The 21,721-nt window shown below is 42.5% G+C and overlaps 1 protein-coding gene across 1 annotated transcript; it reads left to right on the top strand.

The window, feature by feature from the left end:
• The first annotated feature begins 1,669 nt into the window (after window positions 1-1,669).
• Window positions 1,670-20,241, top strand: LOC124789854. The gene is made up of 7 exons (XM_047257367.1): window positions 1,670-1,798; window positions 3,281-3,420; window positions 7,817-8,146; window positions 11,960-12,101; window positions 15,509-15,788; window positions 18,649-18,839; window positions 20,061-20,241. Exons 1-6 carry the CDS (start codon window positions 1,792-1,794, stop codon window positions 18,830-18,832), a joined length of 1,083 nt encoding a protein of 360 aa, XP_047113323.1. The 5' UTR covers window positions 1,670-1,791; the 3' UTR covers window positions 18,833-18,839; window positions 20,061-20,241.
• Window positions 20,242-21,721: the final 1,480 nt, after the last annotated feature.

Raw genomic sequence — 21,721 nt, forward strand, 5'->3', positions numbered from 1 at the left:
TGGACATTGGATTTTCTGGAAATTAATCTGACTTTCAGCTTTGAAAAAGTTTTCTGAGACAAGGACAATATAAAGTTACATTGTGGCTCGGATTCCGAGTTGAATTATCGCACGCCTGGGTGACACAGGGACATACGGGTTGACAATTATTGAACTATATGAAATAAAATCGTCGTAACTTCTGAACGGTTTGCTTTAGGACGTTCAAACCAAGCGGGTGGCCGCGGGGGGTGATGGGAGTAGTATGCGCATGGGACGCCAAGCCCTCTTTCATTTGGATGACTTCGTCCTTAAGCAAAACTGGCGCATTTGGGGGACTGATAATCCGCATTTCGCGATCGAGAAGTCTCTTCACCCTCAACGGGTGACTGTTTGTTGTGCAATGTCCAGTCACGGAATAATCGGTGCAATATTCCTTGATGGCACGGTACGTGAAGGTTTTTGGAAGATTATTTCATTCCCATATCCAAAGTGACCCTGATTTCTACAAGATATGGTTCATTCAAGACAGAGTCCGACTCCATAGAAACAGGAGAGCGTTTGATGTCCTAGAGGAGCAATTTGGGGACCGCATTCAGGCACTGGGATACCCAGAGGCCACTGTCAAGGGCCTCTATTGGCCGCCATTTTTTCCGGGTCGGAATACATGCGACTCCTTTTTGTGGAGCTATATATTGAAGATAAGGTGTACAGCAATAACCCCAAAACCATTGCTGAGCTGAAAACAACCGTTCAGGAGATCATCGACAGCATCGATGTTCCCATACATCAGCAGGTCATGCAGTATTTCGCTATTCGTCTGCGCTACGTCATCGCCAATGACGACAGGCATATCGAACATGTCATTGCCTATATCCGATTATCCGTAGTGACGTCTACATGTTGGATAAAGTGTATGCACGCCGTAGTTTGTAAATAATTAACGTTTTTTTCCGTATAAATGCCACCCTGTACCATCTGCAACAGGATTATGCCCAGTAAAGCTCTATCAATTTCTAACCAACCTCAGGCGTTAATAGCGTTAATTTTTCAAGGCCACTATCAATATGTATAAAATTTCATTTTGTAACACTAAAACTACTATGGTATACAGGGAAGACCATTACCATAGCCCAGCAATTTCGTCAGTGTGAAAAGGATCGTTGCAAAGATGGACAAAACTTCGGTTTTTCCGTACGGGGATCTTGTCTTTTTAAGAGGAAACTCCTCAACAAATATATCTATGGGGTGTCGAACTTTGAGAACGCTGGCGTCGAAGTTTCTCCCAACTGTGTCTGGTAGCCTAATGAGTTATGCAACCCATTCGGCATTAGTGTTAAGTGGATGCACGGACTACGCTTGAGGACGCTAATATAAGTTGAGCAGGACGGTAGATACGCGGGTAGGCATTACGATGCAGCTACCGTTACAGCTATGTGTTGCGATAACGAGGTTGTAACACTAAATACGACGAATACACTAATGGATCTACGAAGGTAGAAAATGAACGGAAATGGCCCCCTTACTCGGTATTTAAAACAAACTCTGGCGTGTAGCGCAGCCCACACAAGTAAAGGCACGTTTTACGCACCGAAGCAGCATGGCGATACCGTTGCACTGCAGAGCTAACGGTACTGGGCGAAGCCAGCGCCGTGCTGCGGCGGCGCCCGCAGTCATTCTGACAGGCTTACTGACGCCTGGTGCGTGCGTACACCACGTGGACCGAGTCTGACACGGCGTCATGGTCTCAGTCCTTCCTACCGGCATACTTACGGTATCAGCGTCGAAGTTACTTCTTGCATCTCATCCAAAATGGAACGTAAGTTGTTGACACGTATATCTTTTACTACTACCGAGCTGTGGTCACTTCTTTTGCTGAAAAAGTGCTCGTCGCCCTCAGTTCAGAGATGCGTTATCAAATGTCATTCAGGACTCGATGTCGTATAAGAGTGTGTGATAGTGAAAATATGAATCAATTGAGTTAGAAATATTGTTGTGAGGATATTAAAACAACAGCTGATGTTTGATGGCAGTACTCTAATAATAAGATGACTATCTACTATGTGATGAAGCTCCGAAAAACGACGCTGACAATATTTATTACTTTGGTCACAAACATTTGGCGAAGTCTCTCCGTGGACTTCTTGCGGTACAATTTCAGTCATACAATTTCAGTAGAAATTGCTAAGGACTAAGGTTAATATCTATTTTCTTTTTTTTTTTTACTAGCTATTGGTGTCAAAACTGTCTATATTAATGAATAGAGATTAATATATCTAAGATAAAAGGTAGTGCTAAGATTAAAGTGAACATACCAAGATAAATTCATTCTTATTAATTTTACCGTATCATCGACGAAGGAAAACACCGTAATTACTTGACTCTCGCAAGCAAAAATTTAATGTAAAAGAATCTATTGAATTGAAAATGACGAAATCAGTAGAAGTGAAACACTTTGTCGTATGTATCTGGTTATGCAGCCAAAATAAATTTTGTGATTAGCGTAGATTTATCAGGCGGAGGAGAGACTTTTGTCGAACAAGTTGAACATCGTGAATGCCCCATTGTATAAAGCTACAAAAGATGTGTAATAGCACACTGGCTAGTGTCTATAACGCTAAGGGACGAAAGAAAAGGTTTCTGTTATAACGCCGGTTGTGTGCCTCAAATTCTCCATACTAACCGTTAACACAATACGTGCCTTATTCCTCCAGTTTCAGCCTTATGCCGGGTAATGAAAGGCGTATCGTGGTGACATATATATCGTCATTGATGCAACATACTACATACATAGGAGTATCCGTACGTGTGGATGTTGGTTTCGCATGCATATGTCACATCGCAACTCCGAAGATTCGATGTACATATCCACTTTCTTGTAATGATTTTTCTGCCCCTTAACGTCACTTATGCGTGTAGTGGTTCCGAAAATTTCTTAATTCGAGAAGTTGTAGTGGTGAAAGCCATCGTTCTCCTGTAGTAAGCTTGTACGCATATTTTCCAACAAAACAGCGTACCAATGTGTGTTATTTGGAATGCACGAGATTCTTTGCACGTTATCAATAAAGTGTCGAATGGAACCAATCAGCAATGGGTGGGTGTTAGCGAGCTGTAAATCTTGATGAAAATGTCTGATTTTATGTTTCGGCTCGTACAGCACCTCGCTGCAATTTGGACTCGCACCACAATATCTCGTAGCTATAATAGTCGAGTAAAACATTTGTAGGTATTTGTATGAGCTTTAGTCAACGCGCCGTTCCACTGATGTTGGCTGGCTCTAACGCGCACTTCGCTTTTTCAGCTATAGCGATGCCGGCCCTAAGGATCGCGGCACTACTGGTGCTGCTGTGCGCAGCTGCGCCGCCGTCGGAAGTGCTCGGAGGAGCCTCCAACTCCAGCGTGGTTTTCCCCGGCGCTGCGCCCGAGGAGGCCGCCGTCCAGGTAAATCACTCGCCACTGCACTCTGGCTCGCACGTCGTTCACACAGTAAACGCAGCCTCCGTCAAATCTGTGTGATAATACCAGTTATACCACAACAAGTGTGTCTGCGGTCATTTCTTATAATTTTTATTCATCATCACATCCATAATAGATTACAGCTTAATTTCTGGAATAATTGATGCGACAACCGTTTCAGTCTTCTTTCGGAAGTCGGGTACGTTAGCTGATGGCAGAAGTAAGTACTCACACAAACACACACACACACACACACACATACACACACACACACACACACACACACACCATTGCGTACATGGACTGTCACCTAAAACTTCCACCATTTTTATTTTCGAGAATGGTCCAAGATATCGAAACGAAGTTTTGGGCAAATGATAGCAGACAGAAGGGCACGTAATTCTTAACTCTAGTATTTATCTAGATATTGAAACAAGTAAGCTATTTTAATGGAATGACATATTTTTAACTGCATGCACGAGCTCTTGAAAAGACTCATACAGTGATATAAAGCTCGTTAATGTTGGTGTTGAAACTTTTCACTCAAGTATGCGCGAAATGTGTTACTGTTGGAAGATAAGGCGACCAGAATCGGATATTGCGGGGTAAACACCGCCGAGTAGGCCTCTCATGTACCGTCGTTACATGCAAAAAGAAGGCAGGACACTAGCGAACTCGGCAATGATTCGCAGTTGCTATGTATATACTGGAACTGGATACACGTCCTAATAACGCATTATCCCTGAGAACTGTCTCATTACGGAAATTTCGACTCATCTCTGTGCGACTTTGCTCACTTTTTTCGAGGAATGGAACTCGATAGTATAAGAAATCTTCTACATCTGTACTAGCACTAAAACTGTAAAACAGTCTTGTCTGCCTGAACACATTAATCTCTTAAAATACTGGATTAATTTGCGAAAGGTTTCAGAGGCAACTTGAAGGAAGTTTGAGGTCAGTGTATATGCTTTCTTTCATCAAAATCAGATCACGGAAAAAAAAATGGAAATGAGCGTTTGGCGTCATTGGCAGGGAGGCCCCTTACGGGGCAGGTCCGGCCGCCTTGGTGCAGGTCTTACTACATTCGACGCCACGTTGGGCGACCTGCGCGCCGGATGGGGATGAAATGATGATGAAGACAGCACAACACACAATCCCTGAGCGGAGAAAATTCCCAACCCAGCCAGGAATCGAACTCGGACCCCTTAGGACGGCGGTCCGTCACGCAGACTTTTTTTTTTCAATCTCATTTTGTTCTATATTGTTCGAGGTGGACGTGTGATGACACCCGTTCAGGTTGTTCGTTGTTCCGTTCACTCAGTTTTTTATTACAGAGGATAGCTAAATCCTCTGCCCGAACACGCAGAGCTACCGTGCCGGCGTCGTTCAGCTATCGGGGCGGACACGGAAAAAAAGACATCGCGATTTAAATTTTTGTCTAAAAACATCTGTCTTTCTGTCTGTTTGAACACGCTAGTCTCCACAAATATTGACGAATTTTCGTGGAGTTTTCACAGACGGCTTGAGCGTAGTTTGAGGCAAGGTACAGGCTTCATTTCTTCAATATCAAATAACGAGAAAAAAAAAAGATATCATGATTTAAACTTTCATCTAAAATCGTGTGCTGAGTTTATCAGTTCGGATGGCGCTCTTAGTTTTGCAGTACACCAAAGAACCAAGAGATGGCGCTGTTAGTATTTTTAACTCAATGAGAGATGTACTTCTAGAAGTTTACGTCAGTGACAGAATTGAACACTGAAATCTTATCTTTACCGATTCATATTCAGTTTAGTTGGCTAGGATATACGGATTCCTTTTATCCCTAGGTAGGAAAAACGAATCTATGAAGTTTGCTTTGTGATTTGGGTACTTAGGAATTAAATTTTCATCCTGTATTGTTTGGCTCAAGACTATTAATCTCTAAAAGCCGTTGAAGACCGTGAGGCGGTACTAGCTGCAACTCGAGAACATCAGCATTTAAATCGCTCTTTGGGAACTCCTCTTGAAGGCAAAGTGCCATGTAACCCTGACCGAGAACGTCATGTATATTTTCATTCCTCAGAACCCTAAATTCTCGCAGACTGAAAGTTACTTCTCTCCGGTGTATCATCATAGAAACGGAATTTTTGGCGGGCAGTTGTACAGAGCTGCGTAGGTGGAATCCCGCTTATACCTTATAAGTTCGCTTCAAACATGCACCGTTCCCAGTGAGCTTATATTGTGCAAAGTTCATAATCAAAGCACACAGCCAGACGCTGCTTGTTATAAACGTGAACGTTAACGATGAATCACTCCCTACTGTCATCACATTAAAATCTAAAACCGGTCGGGATTTTACGCAATAATGAACTATTATCTGTTAAGACAAACTGCGGGAAAGAAAACGTGTGCTGCGCTTTGCTTTGCTCTGGAAACGTTCTGTTTCGATTCCTAGAATAATATTTTAGGAATAATACAGTTATGCTATTGCTCACACATGACGCTGTTAATTTTCAGCTGGTATTTGAAAAGTGACACGATTCCATCAGGCAGTGTTTTAAATTACTTCATTTGCACTACTGGCTTCAGACACTGTCTCCTTTTAAGTGTAATCGATGCGGGCACATCGTTGTCAGTTCGTTAGAAAATTGTGTGCCATGCACATTTGTGCCCAGTGCGTTTCTCAGCGTTCATCTTGAACTGTCAACGATCGTGCTACGCACAGATAAGCCTGGCACACGATTTTGTTGCCAATTCACAATCGTTGTCCTTATCGGTCCTACAGTTGCACCTGAAACAAGACTGTCTGAAACTAGTAGTACAAATAAAGTAATTCAAAACACAGCCTGGTGAAATCGTGACATTTTTCAAATTTACTGAGGCTGTGGGTCGCTTCTAGAAGAAAATTTGTGGTGGTCGTTTTATACACTGAAGAGCCGAACAAACTGGTACACCTGCTTAATATCGTGTAGGGCCCTCGCGAACACGCAGAAGTGCCGCAGTATGACGTGGCATGGGGTCGACTAAGTTGAGAAGTAGTGCTGGAGGGAACTGATACCACGAATACTGCAGGGTTGTCCATAAATCCGTATGAGCACGAGGGGGTGGATATCTCTTCTGAACGGCAAGTTGCAAGGTATCTCAGATATGCTCAATAATGTTCATGTCTGGTGAGTTTGGTGGCCAGCGGAAGTGTTTAAACTCTGAGGAGTTTTCCTGGAGCTACTCAGTAGCAATTCTGGACGTAGGGGTGTTGCATTGTCCTGCTGAAATTGCCCAAGTCCGTCGGAACGCACAGTGAACATGAATGGATGCCGGTGTGTGTGTGTGTGAAATCTTATGGGACTTAACTGCTAAGGTCGTCAGTCCCTAAGCTTACACACTACTTAACCTAAATTATCCTAAGGACAAACACACACACCCATGCCCGAGGGAGGACTCGAACCTCCGCCTGGACCAGCCGCACAGTCCATGACTGCAGCGCCTTAGTCCGCACGGCTAATCCCGCGCGTGGATGCAGGTGATCAGACAGGATGCTTACGTACATGTCACATGACAGAGTTGTATCTAGACGTATCAGGGGTCCCATATCAGTCGAACTGCACACACTCCACACCATTACAGAGCCTTCACCTGGTTGAACTGTCTCTCCGGCTGACAGGCACGGTCCATGGATTCGTGAGGTTGTCTCCATACCTGTACACGTCCATCCACTCGAGTCTCGTTCCACCAGGCAACATGATTCCAGTCATAAACAGTCTAATATCGGTGTCGACGGGCCCAGGCGAGGCTTAAGGCTTTGTGTCGTGTAGTCATCAAGAGTACACGAGTGGGGCTTCGGCTCCGATAGCCCATACTGATGATCTTTCGTTGAATGGTTCGCACGCTGACGCCCGTTGATGGCCAGCAATGAAATCTGCAGCAATTTGCGGAAGGGTTGCAGTTCTGTCATGTTGAACGATTCTCTTCAGTCATCGTTGGTCCCATTCTTGCAGGATCTTTTTCCGGCCGCAGCGATGTCGTAGTCTTCATGTTTTACCGGATTCCTGATATTCATGGTACACTCGTGAAATGGTCGTACGGGAAATTTCCCATTTCATCGTTATCTGGGAGATGCTGTGTCCAATCGCTCGTGCGCCGGCTATAACACCACATTGAAACTCACTCACACCTCGATAACCTGCCATTGTAGCTGCAGGAATCGATATAACCGATCAAACACTTGTACCAGACACTTGTCTTATATAGGCGTTGCCGGCCGCAGCGCCGTATTCTGCTTGTTTGCATACCTCTGTATTAGAATATGCATGTCTATACCAATCTCTGTGTTGCTTCAGTGTATCTAACGTACGCTCTACAGATCGTCACCCGCGAACAACAGAACGTGTCACCCGTGTTGCAGGCCGAGGGGCGCAGCCTGGGCGTGGCGGAGGGCAAGAACGTGCTGCTGGACTGGATCGGACTGGGCACGGGCCCCGACACGGACCCCTACCTGGCGCGCGCCAACGCCGCCTGCCTCAACGGCGACCTGGCCGAGTGCTTCAAGTCGCGCGCCCTCAACTCGCTCGACTTCCTCGAACTGCCCGCCTACCCGCTCACCGAGAACGCGCGCATCGTGCGCATGGCTGAAACGCACCTGCGCAGCCTGCAGCACGAGCCCTACGAGTTCTCTTCCGCCCCCAGGGCAGACGAGTCCGAGTGGGACCAGCTCGTCAAGTTCGCCCTGCGCAAGGTAGGCCAGCAACTCGACAACACCTGTCGACCTCTCACAAGACCTCTCCCTTCTTTCCGTACAAATTATCGTTCTTTCCACTGGTTTCATCTCTTCCTAGGTAGTGTTACAATATTCCCCATCATCTATTTCGCATATTGTAGTATTTGCCTGGCTCGTCAACTTCTCCTCTAGTCTACGGTATATGAAAAACATCAGTTGAGGTCATGTTAAGAAATGCTGTAATGTCCACTGCACTGCTAAGAGTGTTCAATGAACTTAATGTTCATTGAACACTCTTAGCTCGCAAGTACCTAGCACATTACGAAGTGCTATTGTAATGGAGCACTGATTACGCGAAAGAGTCAGTATATAAATGAATGTTGTAGTTAAGTCTTTGCAGAATGCAAATACCTTAGGATTAAAGGAGACCATTTGCAGAAAGCAGAAGCGCTGAGTCGTCGACAGGCGCACACAAAACAAGGATAACTTGCTAGCTTTTGGAGTTATCCTTTGACAAGCTAGTGGCACCAAGTAGGGGCATAGACTTGTATATACGAGGTGTGGCTAGAAAAAAACCGAACTAGTACTGGTGAAACAATAAAACGAATGCAATAAGGCTGAAAGTCGCGTGGCCTGTCACGTGACTCTCGCTCCGCCTACTGCTCGAGTTTCATCTGCCTCCTGCACTCAGTCTGCCCGTGGCGTCTGTTTTAAGTGGTTGACGTTTTGTCTGTGCGTCGGAAAATGTTGAGTGTACAGAAAGAACAGCGTGTTAACATCAAATTTTGTTTCAAACTAGGAAAATCTGCAAGTGAAACGTTTGTAATGTTACAACAAGTGTACGGCGATGATTGTTCATCGCGAACACAAGTGTTTGAGTGGTTTAAACGATTTAAAGATGGCCGCGAAGACACCAGTGATGACACTCGCACTGGCAGACCATTGTCAGCAAAAACTGATGCAAACATTGAAAAAATCGGTAAACTTGTTCGACAAGATCGCCGTTTAACAATCAGAGCAGTGTCTGAGTTAACAGGAGTTGACAAGGAAAGTGTTAGGCAGATTCTTCATGAAAGTTTCAACATGAACAAAGTGTGTTCAGAAATGGTTCCAAAGTGTCTCACAATTGAACAGAAGGAACGCCGAAGAATGATTTGTTCTGACATCCTGGAAAACATTGAAAGTGATCCCACCTTCTTGCAAAATGTTATTACTTGCTATGAATCGTGGTTTTTTACTTACGATCCCGAAACTAAACGCCAATCGATGCATTGGAAAACTCCTGGTTCTCCACGACAAAGAAAAGCACGAATGTCAAAATCGAAATTCAAGGCAATGATGATTGTTTTTTTTTTTTGACATCAAAGGGATTGTGCACATTGATTGGGTACCAGAGGGACAAACAGTGAATCAGCATTACTACATTAGCGTCCTGGCTACCCTACGTGAGCGAGTACGGAGAAAACGGAACGATTTGTGGAGAAAAAAGTCATGGATCCTTCACCAAGATGCCCCAGCTCACAGTGCGTTGTCAGTGAAGACGTTTTTGGCAAAACACAACATTCCCATCTTAGATCATCCTCCCTACTCACCTGATTTGGCCCCCCTGTGACTTTTTTCTTTTCCCTAAAGTCAAGTCAGCTTTGAAAGGAACTAGATTTGAGACTGTTGAAGCAGTAAAAGAAAAAGCGACGGAAGTAATGTATGGACTTACCGAAAATGATCTGCAGCATTGCTATGAACAGTGGAAAATTCGTATGGAGCGGTGTAGAGACCGAGGAGGAGAGTACATTGAAGGAGATAACATGAAATTGTAAATAATTGTAAATAAATGTTTTTTCCAGCATCAGTCCGGTTTTTTCTAGCCGCACCTCGTATATATATCGTCAAAGAATAACTCTGAAAGCTAGCAAGTTTTCCTTCTTTTGTGTTTGTCTAATGACGACTCAACGGTTCTGCATTTCGATGAGTTATCCCCTTTAACCCTAAAGTATTTACAAGAGTATAAGAACAATACTATTTGAGATAATAACCCACAGCCATCAGGTACCTGTTCAACAAAATAGGCATTTTAACCTCAACTTCCCAAATCTTTCCTAAGATCGTCAGGCCCATTTTCTTTGGTTTTTCATGAAGTATGTGGCAATTCGTTTTTGCAATGTGTAGACGGAGTCATTCCAAACAAGTACTGCTCATTCGTCTGTCATACGACGCCCGTTGTCAACGGAAAGCGTCGTGTTGTTTTCCGTTACAAACAAAATGATCTTTAAAGCGAACTTTTATGTGCCCATTAGATAGAGGGACCCCAAATTAGTCTAGTGTATTATTCATTTTACTGATACGTATTAACAGCAACATTAGGACATGATGAATAGCCAGTACCCCAGCAGCAACTGACGTTCCGCCCTGTCCCGTACTGGCTGCTATCACGATGCAGCAACGGTGTTCAGTCACTGTTCGCCAAATGGTTAATCGTCGTGTTTCAAAGTTCCTGTAAATACTGGGCGGCACAGCTACTCGCGTAGGTCCAGTGAAGGCTGTAATTATCGTGCGGGAGCGAAACTTGATAGACATGCTAATGCATTAATGTGAGACTGATTTCAGCTGGAGAAAGTTAGTTCCAATTTTGACCACCAGGTGCAAATCTGGCGCTGTACAGCATCTCATCGACATCTCCGGTGCTCATATTGAACAAATTGTGTACGCGGTAGAGAAAATAAAATCAACATTATGCCTCTCTCACTTGTTTGACCTTTTCTATCCACATTCCGTTGCTAATCCATTACATATGGAAACATTTTTATACGTCTTTCTTGCATTCAAAGCGCCAGATGTGCACTTGGTTGCCAAAATGGAACTAATTTTGTTTCAGCGTACATTAGTTCCACATTAACGCATTAGAATAGCTACCAAGTTTCGCTGCCATACAGTGATAACAGACCACACTGGCACCCCTTGAGTAGCTGCACTTCAATTATGACAGCCCCTCCGAACACTGCAGTAGACTAATTTGGACTGCTCTATCGTATGGGCACGTAAAATCTCGCTTGAAAAAAATCACTTTTTCGTAGTAGGAAACTAATCGATGCATCGCGTCGACACTGGGCGGCCCACACAAGACCAGATGACCATAATTTGTTGTAGAAACGAAGGCGACTCTTCGGACACCATGTATGAAGTGTTTCAATCTAGCTGTGATAGATCACGCCATGGGGCACAACTCGTGTTGGAGACAAAATGTTCGCCACGCTTCCCGGCGACGTTAGGCAACCTTAGTATGCGTCGCCCACGGGAAGTCGAGATTTCACCAAACTAGCAGGGTCTACTAACCAGATGCGCTGCGTCTACTTACTGACTACCTCAGTAAATTGATGTAGTGAGTTTATTCTGAGAGCAAACAGCCAACAACTAATGTAGACAACAGCAAATTAATATTAACGGGGACAACCGTCTGCTGATTAATCTGTCGGTTCGAAAGCGGTAACAATATCTGCTCGCTGTCTTCTTCTTTGTAATAATGAAATGAGTTGTTTCCCTGGTTAGGAACAGCTATTCTGATGATTCTAGATTTATTGTAAGTATTAGATTTAAGGACAGTTTTAGTAAACAATATTTATATATCTTTATATATGACATTAGGACCTTCCTAACATTATGCCAATCACTACAGTAGATATGCTGGTAATTATGAATACATTAAATCGTTTTTAAGTAGAACAACGGTAGATTTTTGTTATAATTTTCGTTTATTATTATTATTTTGTTTTTTCAACTCTGACAGAAAGTAACTGTGTGCTGACGGCCCATATGATGTAAATTCTTTTTTCACAGGTGGAAAAATTTCTGAAATCGACTGCCATCGAAGTGCAGTTTCCGAACGAAGTGACTGAAAATGGTCGCTATTCGCCTCGCTTTATCGACGAGATTGCTTCAGAGCTCGACATAATCGAGGACAAGAAGCGCACGCCTTTCTGTGAGTATTTATAAAAATATATAGTACATACTTATCCGCAAGGGAAAGCACGAATAATACATTCAAGATTTAGGACAAACACCAAAATATGGTATTTGCTTCATAATGATATTTCATAAAAAGTTTCAGAGATAACTATTAACGGTTCTTTCGTTTTCCTTAAAATATATAGTTAAATCTTGAAACATATTTCGAGAATTCTTAAATTACATCAGCAGTGTCCCTTCCTTCAATTCATAATCTGGTTATGTGGGTTTGGAGCATTTTAATTCTAATATCAGCCTTAAGATCTGAGAAACAAGAAAACACCGCATATTGAACTACTGCATTCTGTTGTCTTTTACATTGATTGATCTATGCTACCCATGGAGAAAACTTAAAGTGAGTGACTTTTTTCCATCTTTGTCAACGACAGTTTGTGTATCTTTCATAAAAACATCTTTTATGTGACGCAGGTACAAGCATATCTTCAAATATTGATATTTACATGAACTGTTTATATAATTACATACCAAAATATTTAAAAACTCAAAATTTTAACAGGAGTTAACACATTACCGATCCGATCTTATTAGCCATAAGTAATTTGAACAAGTAAACTTTTGACAATTCTGGCTGATCCTCCAGTTATGCATGGTATAGCATTACAGCTAGCAATATTTGATATTTAGCTTTCTACTGACAGAACCAAGTATTACGAACCTCTCCAAAAATAAATAACTAATTTTTCGATTATCAAATTCATTGATGCCTCGATATTTGTCCTACAAACCGACCCCCTCATTTTGCTCAAATTTTGCCACAAATTTCATTTATCCTCAGTTCGCTTCTATGCCCCCCCCCCCCCCCCCCCGATTAGTTATTCAGAGTTCTTCTGTACGGCCACATTTCAGAAGCTTCTCGTACTGTCTGAACTGCTTGTCCTCCACTTTTCACTTCCGTAAGAGGCTACACTCCAGATAAATACCTCCATAAAAGACTTTCTAACATTATATTCGCTTTTAACAAATTCATCTTTTTAAAAATGATTTTCTTGCTGTAGCCGGTATACATTTTATATCCTAAAATTTTATATCGGCTTCGACCATCGTTAGTTATTTTGCTGCACAAATAGCAAAACACGTCTATTACTTTTCATGTCTCATTTCCTTATCGAACTCTCTCATCATTGCCTGATTTATTTTGACTACATTCAATTAACTTTGATTTACTTTTGTTGATGTTCGTCTTTTCAACTTATGTGAAGACTTCATTCATTCCGTTCAACCGCTCAGCCTAGTCTTTTGCAGTCTCGCAGAAAATTACGTCGTTGGAAAACCTAAAACCTTTTATTTCTTCTCCTTGAACCTTAACGCCCTGCTTAATTCATCCGTCAATGCTTGCTCAATGTACAGATCGAATTTAGCAAAATCTAATTATGTACTATGAGATCACCGACTCAAGCCAGGACCTTGCAAATGAAAATTCAGTGTTCTAGCCACTTGGCCACCTCGCTCGATTTATTGCAATTTAAAAAAAATTTAACAAAGTTCCTTGCCAAAACACTGAAATTTATTGCTCTACTTCTGAATTTATAATGACACAGATTATCAGGTCACTTTCAATTGTCAGTCATTTTCATTTCATAAAGAAAATTTGGATCAATTTCATAGTGTTCACCAGAATTACCTGATCACAGTTAGGATGTAAACGAAGTATATGAGGAAAGTAATGAGGGTGATTCTTTAAATATCATTTTTAAACAACAATTTTGTCCCCTTCAAAGCAGTTCTCTTTGGTAGCTATACACCGGTAGAGTAGTTCCCGTCTTGGGAGCAGCGCTGAAAGTCTTCAACTGCTAGGGCCTTTAAAATGTCGGTCACATTCTTCTGAATGTTCTCCATAGTCCCAAAATGACGTCCTTTAAGACATTTTTCAATTTCTGAAAAAGAAAAAAGTCACAAGGGCTGAGATCAGGTGAATAGGGGAGCCGTGTAACGACATTAATGCCTTTTTGAGGTGAAAAATTCCATGCTGGAAGTGGCAGTGTGACATGGGACGTCATGAAGTAGAATCCATTTGTCTGCAATGTACGGTCTCACTGGATTGATCCTTTTCCTGAGTCTTTCAAGGACATCTATGTTGAACACTTGGTTGACAGTTTGTCCTGGAGGAAATTCCTTATGCACAAAACCTCTACTGTCAAAAAAATTCTTTGGTTTTTTGATTCGAGCATTTCTCGGCCGAGGAGGTGACAGTGTGCCACTCCTCACTTTGCCACTTTGTCTCGGGATTGTACTCAAAAATCCAGGACTCATCGCCTGTGATCACGCACCTGAATCATTCGTAGTCATTGGCCGCCCTCTCGAGAAGATCAAATCAGAAGAGTTTACGATTGTCCTTTTGCTCATTTGTGAGATTCTTCGGCAGCATTTTAGCACAAACCTTTTGCATGCGCGAAACGTCGGTTAAAATTTGATGTGCGGTGAAAGTGTTCAAGTTTAACAGGTCAGTCATCATCCTTATTGTTAAACGTCGGTCCTATCTCACAAGAGCACGCACACAATCCTGGGCGAGGTTCATCTCCAACATGTTATCGGCCTTCCAAAAATGGTTTGTGCCAGCGGCACACTTGTGGTCTTGATGAAGGATGTTCACCATAGCCCTGCTTTCAACTCCTCAAAGGTTACACTCGCGCATTCACCAACATAAAACTTGATGGCAAAACGTTGCTCTAAATTCCGCAGTTTCATTTTCGTAATACACAACAAAAACGTAACTTGACTGATGGCGCTCTATAAAATAGCGTGATGGATGCACAGAGCTGAAACTCGGCCTGAGCGTCTGTAAGGGGTGAACACACCGGTATACACAAGTAGTACATTGGGCGAGGTGGCGCTGTGGTTAGCACACTGGACTCGTATTCGGGAGGACGACGGTTCAATCCCGCCTCCGGCCATCCTGATTGAGGTTTTCCGTGATTTTCCTTCATCGCTCCAGGCAGATGCCGGGATGGTTCCTTTGAAAGGCCACGGCCGACTTCCTTCCCGTCCTTTCCTAATCCGATGAGACCGATGACCTTGTTGTTTGGTCTCTTCCCCCAAACAACCCAACCTCAACCCCCAACAAGTAGCACAACACAGCGTTGCCAGATCGCTCGCAATATTGTCAATCTCATTACTTTTCTCTCCCAATGCATATCACACCTGAATCGAATTGTGATGCAATATAACCGTTAGTGACATTGAAAAACAGATGGCACCTGGTCAGCTGAAAAGCAGGTTATGAGGTACAAAGTGGATAACCACAGTAAGGTGGTCGAATCATAGAAATATTTTGCAAGTAATACTGATGTAACCAGCAGAACCAAACCACAACTGGATGCTTCTGCTCTTATTCTTAACTGACGGCACTCCCTCTGTTTGCAGCCCGCAAGCGTCTGAAGAAGCTGTTCATCCCTCTGCTGATCATCCTGAAGCTGTTCAAGCTGAAGCTGCTGCTCTTCCTGCCACTCATCCTGGGCCTGGCCTCCTTCAAGAAGCTGCTCGGCTTCCTGGCCATCGTCATCCCGGGCCTCATCGGGTTCTTCAAGTTCTGCAAGCCCAACCTCACTCAGGGCTTCGGGGGCGGCTACGGTCAGAGCCCCTACTACCAGACGCGGCCGCACCCCTACGTGCCGCACCCCTCGCCGCCTCTGCATCACAGCGGGTAAGATATTCGCGCAAAGTTGAGTGTAATGCTTCGCTGCACGTTCATGACCTAGGAGCCAGTGCTTCAGAAGCAATTTCCAGTGTTAATGTTTGTCCGTAGCAGCGTGAGAGACTTGCAATTCGTCATCCTAACTCACGTGTTTATATCCCCGAAAACTTTAAAACATTATTGCAACTTTAATTACTTTAATATGGAAATTGATAACGACGTACAAATCAAAGTAAACGCGTTCACGTAGAGAGCAATGACAAAGCATCTAGGAAAAAGTAACACGGAAAGGTACTCCTTAAAAATTTGGTAAGCCTGTTGCTGCTCCAACACTGCTTTACAACTGTCATTGCCGTTAGACACTACACCGCATCCAAGTTTTCAAAGGATAGCGATAAAATGTTTACTAGTCAGAAAGTAACGCATCAATAATTTCAGAAATGTCTCACCAGCTGCGACATAGTCGCGTATACGAACATTGATCCAGTACTGTCAAATGTTTTTTATTCCAATCTTGGATCACAATATCAGTTCTTTTCACGATTACCAGTTTCAGTCCGTTATGACCATCCTCAGATCTACCATATACAAATATACGGGGTGTTACAAAAAGGTACGGCCAAACTTTCAGGAAACATTCCTCACACACAAATAAAGGAAAGATGTTATGTGGACATGTGTCCGGAAACGCTTGATTTCCATGTTAGAGCTCATTTTAGTTTCGTCCACCTACGCTCAATGGAGCACGTTATCATGATTTCATACGGGATACTGTACCTGTGCTGCTAGAACATGTGCCTTTACAAGTACGACACAACATGTGGTTCATGCGCGATGGAGCTCCTGCACATTTCAGTCGAAGTGTTCGTACGCTTCTCAACGACAGATTCGGTGACCGATGAATTGGTAGAGGCGGACCAATTCCATGGCCTCCACGCTCTCCTGACCTCAACCCTCTTGACTTTCATTTATGGGGGCATTTGAAAGCTCTTGTCTACGCAACCCCGGTACCAAATGTAGAGTCTCTTCGTGCTCGTATTGCGGACGGCTGTGATACAATACGCCATTCTCCAGGGCTGCATCAGCGCATCAGCGCATCAGGGATTCCATGCGACGGAGGGTGGATGCATGTATCCTCGCTAACGGAGGACATTTTGAACATTTCCTGTAACAAAGTGTTTGAAGTCACGCTGGTACGTTCTGTTGCTGTGTGTTTCCATTCCATAATTAATGTGATTTGAAGAGAAGTAATAAAATGAGCTCTAATATGGAAAGTGAGCGTTTCCGGACACATGTCCACATAACATCTTTTCCTTATTTGTGTGTTAGGAATGTTTCCTGAAAGTTTGGCCGTACCTTTTTGTAATACCCTGTATACACCTAGTGATCGGTGTGTCTTTCAACACAATACAGCAACACGTATTTGTACCCAGCCTTGCTTGACGATTTATGTCGAGAACAGGAGGCAATTGCCTTACTCCCGTACATTAGTCGCTCTAATCCTCTAACTGATTATGTCTACCTATATCTGGAATGTATGGCTAGACTACATAATTTTATTTATTGACTGTTAATATGTTGTTTAAACTTTTTTGTGAGAGCCATATCACGATATATGTAAAGCCCTCTGCCCGCATCTCGTGGTCGTGCGGTAGCGTTCTCGCTTCCCACGCCCGGGTTCCGGGGTTCGATTCCCGGCGGGGTCAGGGATTTTCTCTGCCTCGTGATGGCTGGGTGTTGTGTGCTGTCCTTAGGTTAGTTAGGTTTAAGTAGTTCTAAGTTCTAGGGGACTTATGACCACAGCAGTTGAGTCCCATAGTGCTCAGAGCCATTTGAACCATTTTTTGTAAAGCCCTCTAGCGTTCTTACGAACGATGCGCGCCTACATAACATCCTAGCAGCCGCCCCAAAAGAGGGCGCTGATCATTGATCTGCCTTTCTTCAGCTGTCATATAGTCATTTATCTTTCATAGGTAATTTATAGGTTGATACAGGCAAATGTATTACGTATATTAATTTCGACCGTAAATTCACCATAAAAGGGTCGGACCTATTATCTTCATATATTTCCTTTTAATAATTTTATATACGTAACTGTATTCGTCTTTTACTGTATCACAATTGGTTTCTATGATAGTTATCAATTTTTAAAAGTCTGCTATATGTATTTTATCTAATGTGTTTCATCAGATTATGTTTTTTCCGTAAATGTTGACTACATCTAAGACCACAGTAGCGACATCTAGATAGGATGCAGGCAAACAGGTTTGTGGTAGCTACTGTACTTCACTAAGCAGTAGCAATAATGACTGTGTGGACGATGTGGCCTATTCTACACCTTATTTTAGATCTATGTGACGATACTGTGCAGACTATATTATATGTTTTGACGATGCCATTATGGCCTTGTCACTTTAGGACATGGTGTAGAAAAGGTACGTTTTAATTTATTTTATCTTTATATTTCCCTGGTTGTATGATAGTATATTGTGATACGTGTTGCTGTATTGTCTTGAAAGACACACTGCTCACTAGGTGTATATATTTGTATATTGTAGATCTGAGGATGGTCATCACGGACTGAAACCGGTCATCGTCAAAAGAATTGATATTGTGATCAAAGACTGGAGTAAAGAACATTTAATCAGAAATGTTGTCCTCAGATTATCACCTCCTTTAATCAGCACACAGGAAAAGAAAAAAAGAATAGAGAAGGTGCAACAGGCACGTTCATAGGGTAATCCACCGGATAATTCCAATCAGACTAAAAAAAAAAGCTAAAATGAAACTGGAAACATCGCAATCTGCAGGTTATACAAAAATGCATTGAGCAGCAGTAATTTGTACTCGTGGTTTCCGGCTGTTGCAGGGGCGACTCTTACTACGGCGTGCCGTACTCGCGGGATTCTGAGCCACAGACCAGCTCTTCTGTCTCCTTCCACGAACCGAGCTCCGACTACAGCAGCGCTCACGACCTCGCCTACCAGGGCTACAGCCACTACAGGAGCGCTGGAGGTGCCAGCGACGAAGACGCGAATTCTGCCAGTTCGTGATGTACAGGTGAGAATATTCTTTGCTTGTCTCCAGTAGGCCAAGCAATTAACGGCACACTGTCAGTTTTTTGTGACTGAAATGTCTTTCATAATCTTCGTTTTGTGCGCTATCAAAAATACGCAACGTGCGTCACAAATGAGATTTTCAATTGTCCATAGGTTAAGATCCCTGTGTTCATGTCTGTTTTCTATGAAAAGAAAATGTTCCCAAACTCTTGTTTTTAAACCTGTTACTAATGAACACGGAAAATTTCTTGCGAGAGTCTGTGGCAAAACGTTACTAGCCACAGCCCATTCATTGTTTCTGACAATTTTTTTGTGTCAGTGAAACGCCTTCTCGCAATACTATGAGAAAGGAGAGTATGCCTTGCGAAATGAGAACATAACTACAAAACTTCTACGAGTTAGATTCTATTTCATACGAATTTGGACAGTTTATTTTACGAATTATACAAGTGCAAAATGGTTCACTTTAAATGAGTTTAAAAAAATAATGACAAAAATCGGTTGTACTGCATAAAGCTACTCACTCGAGCAAAGTACATGAATTGATACGCCAGTGCAGTGTAGAACGTGTGAATTCTACATCTACGTCTCGTTTCATATTGTGCAAACAACTGTAAATTGCTTGGCAGAGTATTTCACACTGACCACACATTAAGTTTTCTTACCTTTCCTGTCACGTATGGAGCGCTAGAAGCATTATTGTTCAAATACTTCTGTGCGAGCTGTAATTACTCTAACCTTGTCTTCACGTTCCTTACTGGGGCGACACGTTATAGCCTATTGGTAGATTGCTCGCTTAACTATCATTACTGAACTTTTGTAAGTAGTGCCCGCGGGGTCGTGTGCATCTGCACTATTTTTAAGTACCGGGACATTATAATTTAAGTGCAGCTACCCCCGAGGTGCAGTGTGGGCTGTAACTATCGTATGAGAGGGAAACGTGTTAGATATTCTAGTGCGTTAATGCGGAACTGATTTTGGCCACCAGTTGCAAATATGACACTGTACATTGTTAGTATGGCGGTATGACATCCACGTCAATGACATCCAGGAAATTCCAGTTCTCCAGGATTTTTGCCATGCTCTCCGCGAAATCATACAAGCCTGTGATGGTTCGCGTTGCCTTTGTCTGTACACGTCGAATGTTCACTGCTAGCCCTACTTTAGATACATACATAAAATATTAGCGATCATCATAAACTCAATGTTTCTGATGTTTCAGATGTCCTGAAGAGGATCGTGCGGTCATCACTACGATGTGTCCCGTTTCCGAGGAATGAATTCGCCACTGAAACGTTTTCGATTAGTGGTGCTTGTCCCTTAGTAGCAACCATGTTGCGATGACAAAGCAGGGCGCTGCTTGTGTAAATATACATATTCATTCATCAGTAACTGCTTTACCATCATCAACATTCATTCGTATTTCTTTAATATAATTTAATGTATTCATAAATGTTTGTATGTTATGTGTAAAATAAAACGTATTTTTTATACTGCTTATTTCTCATTTGCCAATGGCAATGTCTTCCATACTACATTCTTTTATATCAAAACAAGATGGATTATTATTTATTGAGATACATAGTTTTTATCAGAAAACATATACTTTAATATTGGATGTGATGGAGATGAGTTCTATAAACCACATTTGTAGAGTGTCTTAGTAGTTCAGGAATGGCGAAAACTAATATTGGAGCTAAAGTCGATCAACCATAGAAATAATATTGGAACAGAATGCTTAGCATGTGTAGATGACCAAGCGCTTCTGTATCAAGATTTTAAAATAAACTAAAGACAAAAATCTTATAGGAACGTCAGAAAGAGTAGGCCTGGAGTTCTCTTTTAATACAAAAAGCACACATCCAGCAATACTCTAGCAACCAAAAGGGTGGAAATGAAATACGGAGAAATCGCTAGAGTTTATTTGTTCGTATGTTCAGTATAAATTGTTCAAAAAATGAATCAGCACACAATGGTCATAAAATTATTCTTAGTACTGGAGAGCTGGCTGAAACACGAAATGGAAAGCTCTGAGATATTTAGTGAGTCGTGGAACGCATATCGGGAAGACAGATTAGAGGCCATAGGGGGGGGGGAAGTGTTCATTGCAGTTAACAAAAGTATTATCTCGGTTTAGGTCAAAGTTGAATATGGTCTTCAGACTTACAAGAGGCAGTTTCAACCAAAGACAGCGAAATGCACACAAAACTGACACTTTACAACAAGGTCACCAAGCCAGATTTTAAAGGGTCGGAGGATAGTAATACACAGCGAAAATATTCAGGAAACTTCCAAGTTCAAAACACAATGAAGCTGACTAAGAGTAGATATTGAAATTTGAAAGTGTATCAAATTGTATTCGGATATGAACCACTGCAAGCTGAAGTTCTATGAACACATTAAAAGAATGGAACCAACTGGTTTAACTAGACGCCTCGTGCAAACCTACGAAAGTAGCAGTACCACTGAAAGTAATCGTATTAGAATATCCATAATGGTTATCATTCATCTGACTACTTTCATACGGCCCGCCACTATTGTCTCTCCTGTTGCATCCTCTTTATCTCTGGGTAACATCTAACTCAACATTATCGATTATTTGTTCGATATGTTCCAATCTCTCTGTTCCACTACAGTTTTTGTCCGCCACAGCGTCATCAGACCAAGTTAGATTAGACGCAGTTTTCGTTCCATAGACCCAAAAATGATGTCCTTAGGTTAATTAGGTTCAAGAATTCTAGATTCTAGGGGACTGATGACTTCAGATGTTAAGTCCCATAGTGCTCAGAGCCAATTCTGTGGTATGCCCTTCAAGCTGAATTTGCTATCGAGTTGTAATCCCAGAAATTTAACCCTGTCGAAGTCTTTGATCTGCATGTCTTC

This window comes from Schistocerca piceifrons, chromosome 3, assembly GCF_021461385.2.
Source record: "Schistocerca piceifrons isolate TAMUIC-IGC-003096 chromosome 3, iqSchPice1.1, whole genome shotgun sequence".
Taxonomy (NCBI): Eukaryota; Metazoa; Arthropoda; class Insecta; order Orthoptera; family Acrididae; genus Schistocerca; species Schistocerca piceifrons.

What these genes read in the sequence shown, in the direction of transcription:
- LOC124789854 (XM_047257367.1), top strand. An exon ending in CCGAGGAGGCCGCCGTCCAG is followed by an intron (nt 3,421 to 7,816) that starts GTAAATCACTCG and finishes CCCGTGTTGCAG; the next exon opens with GCCGAGGGGCGCAGCCTGGG. An exon ending in TCAAGTTCGCCCTGCGCAAG is followed by an intron (nt 8,147 to 11,959) that starts GTAGGCCAGCAA and finishes CTTTTTTCACAG; the next exon opens with GTGGAAAAATTTCTGAAATC.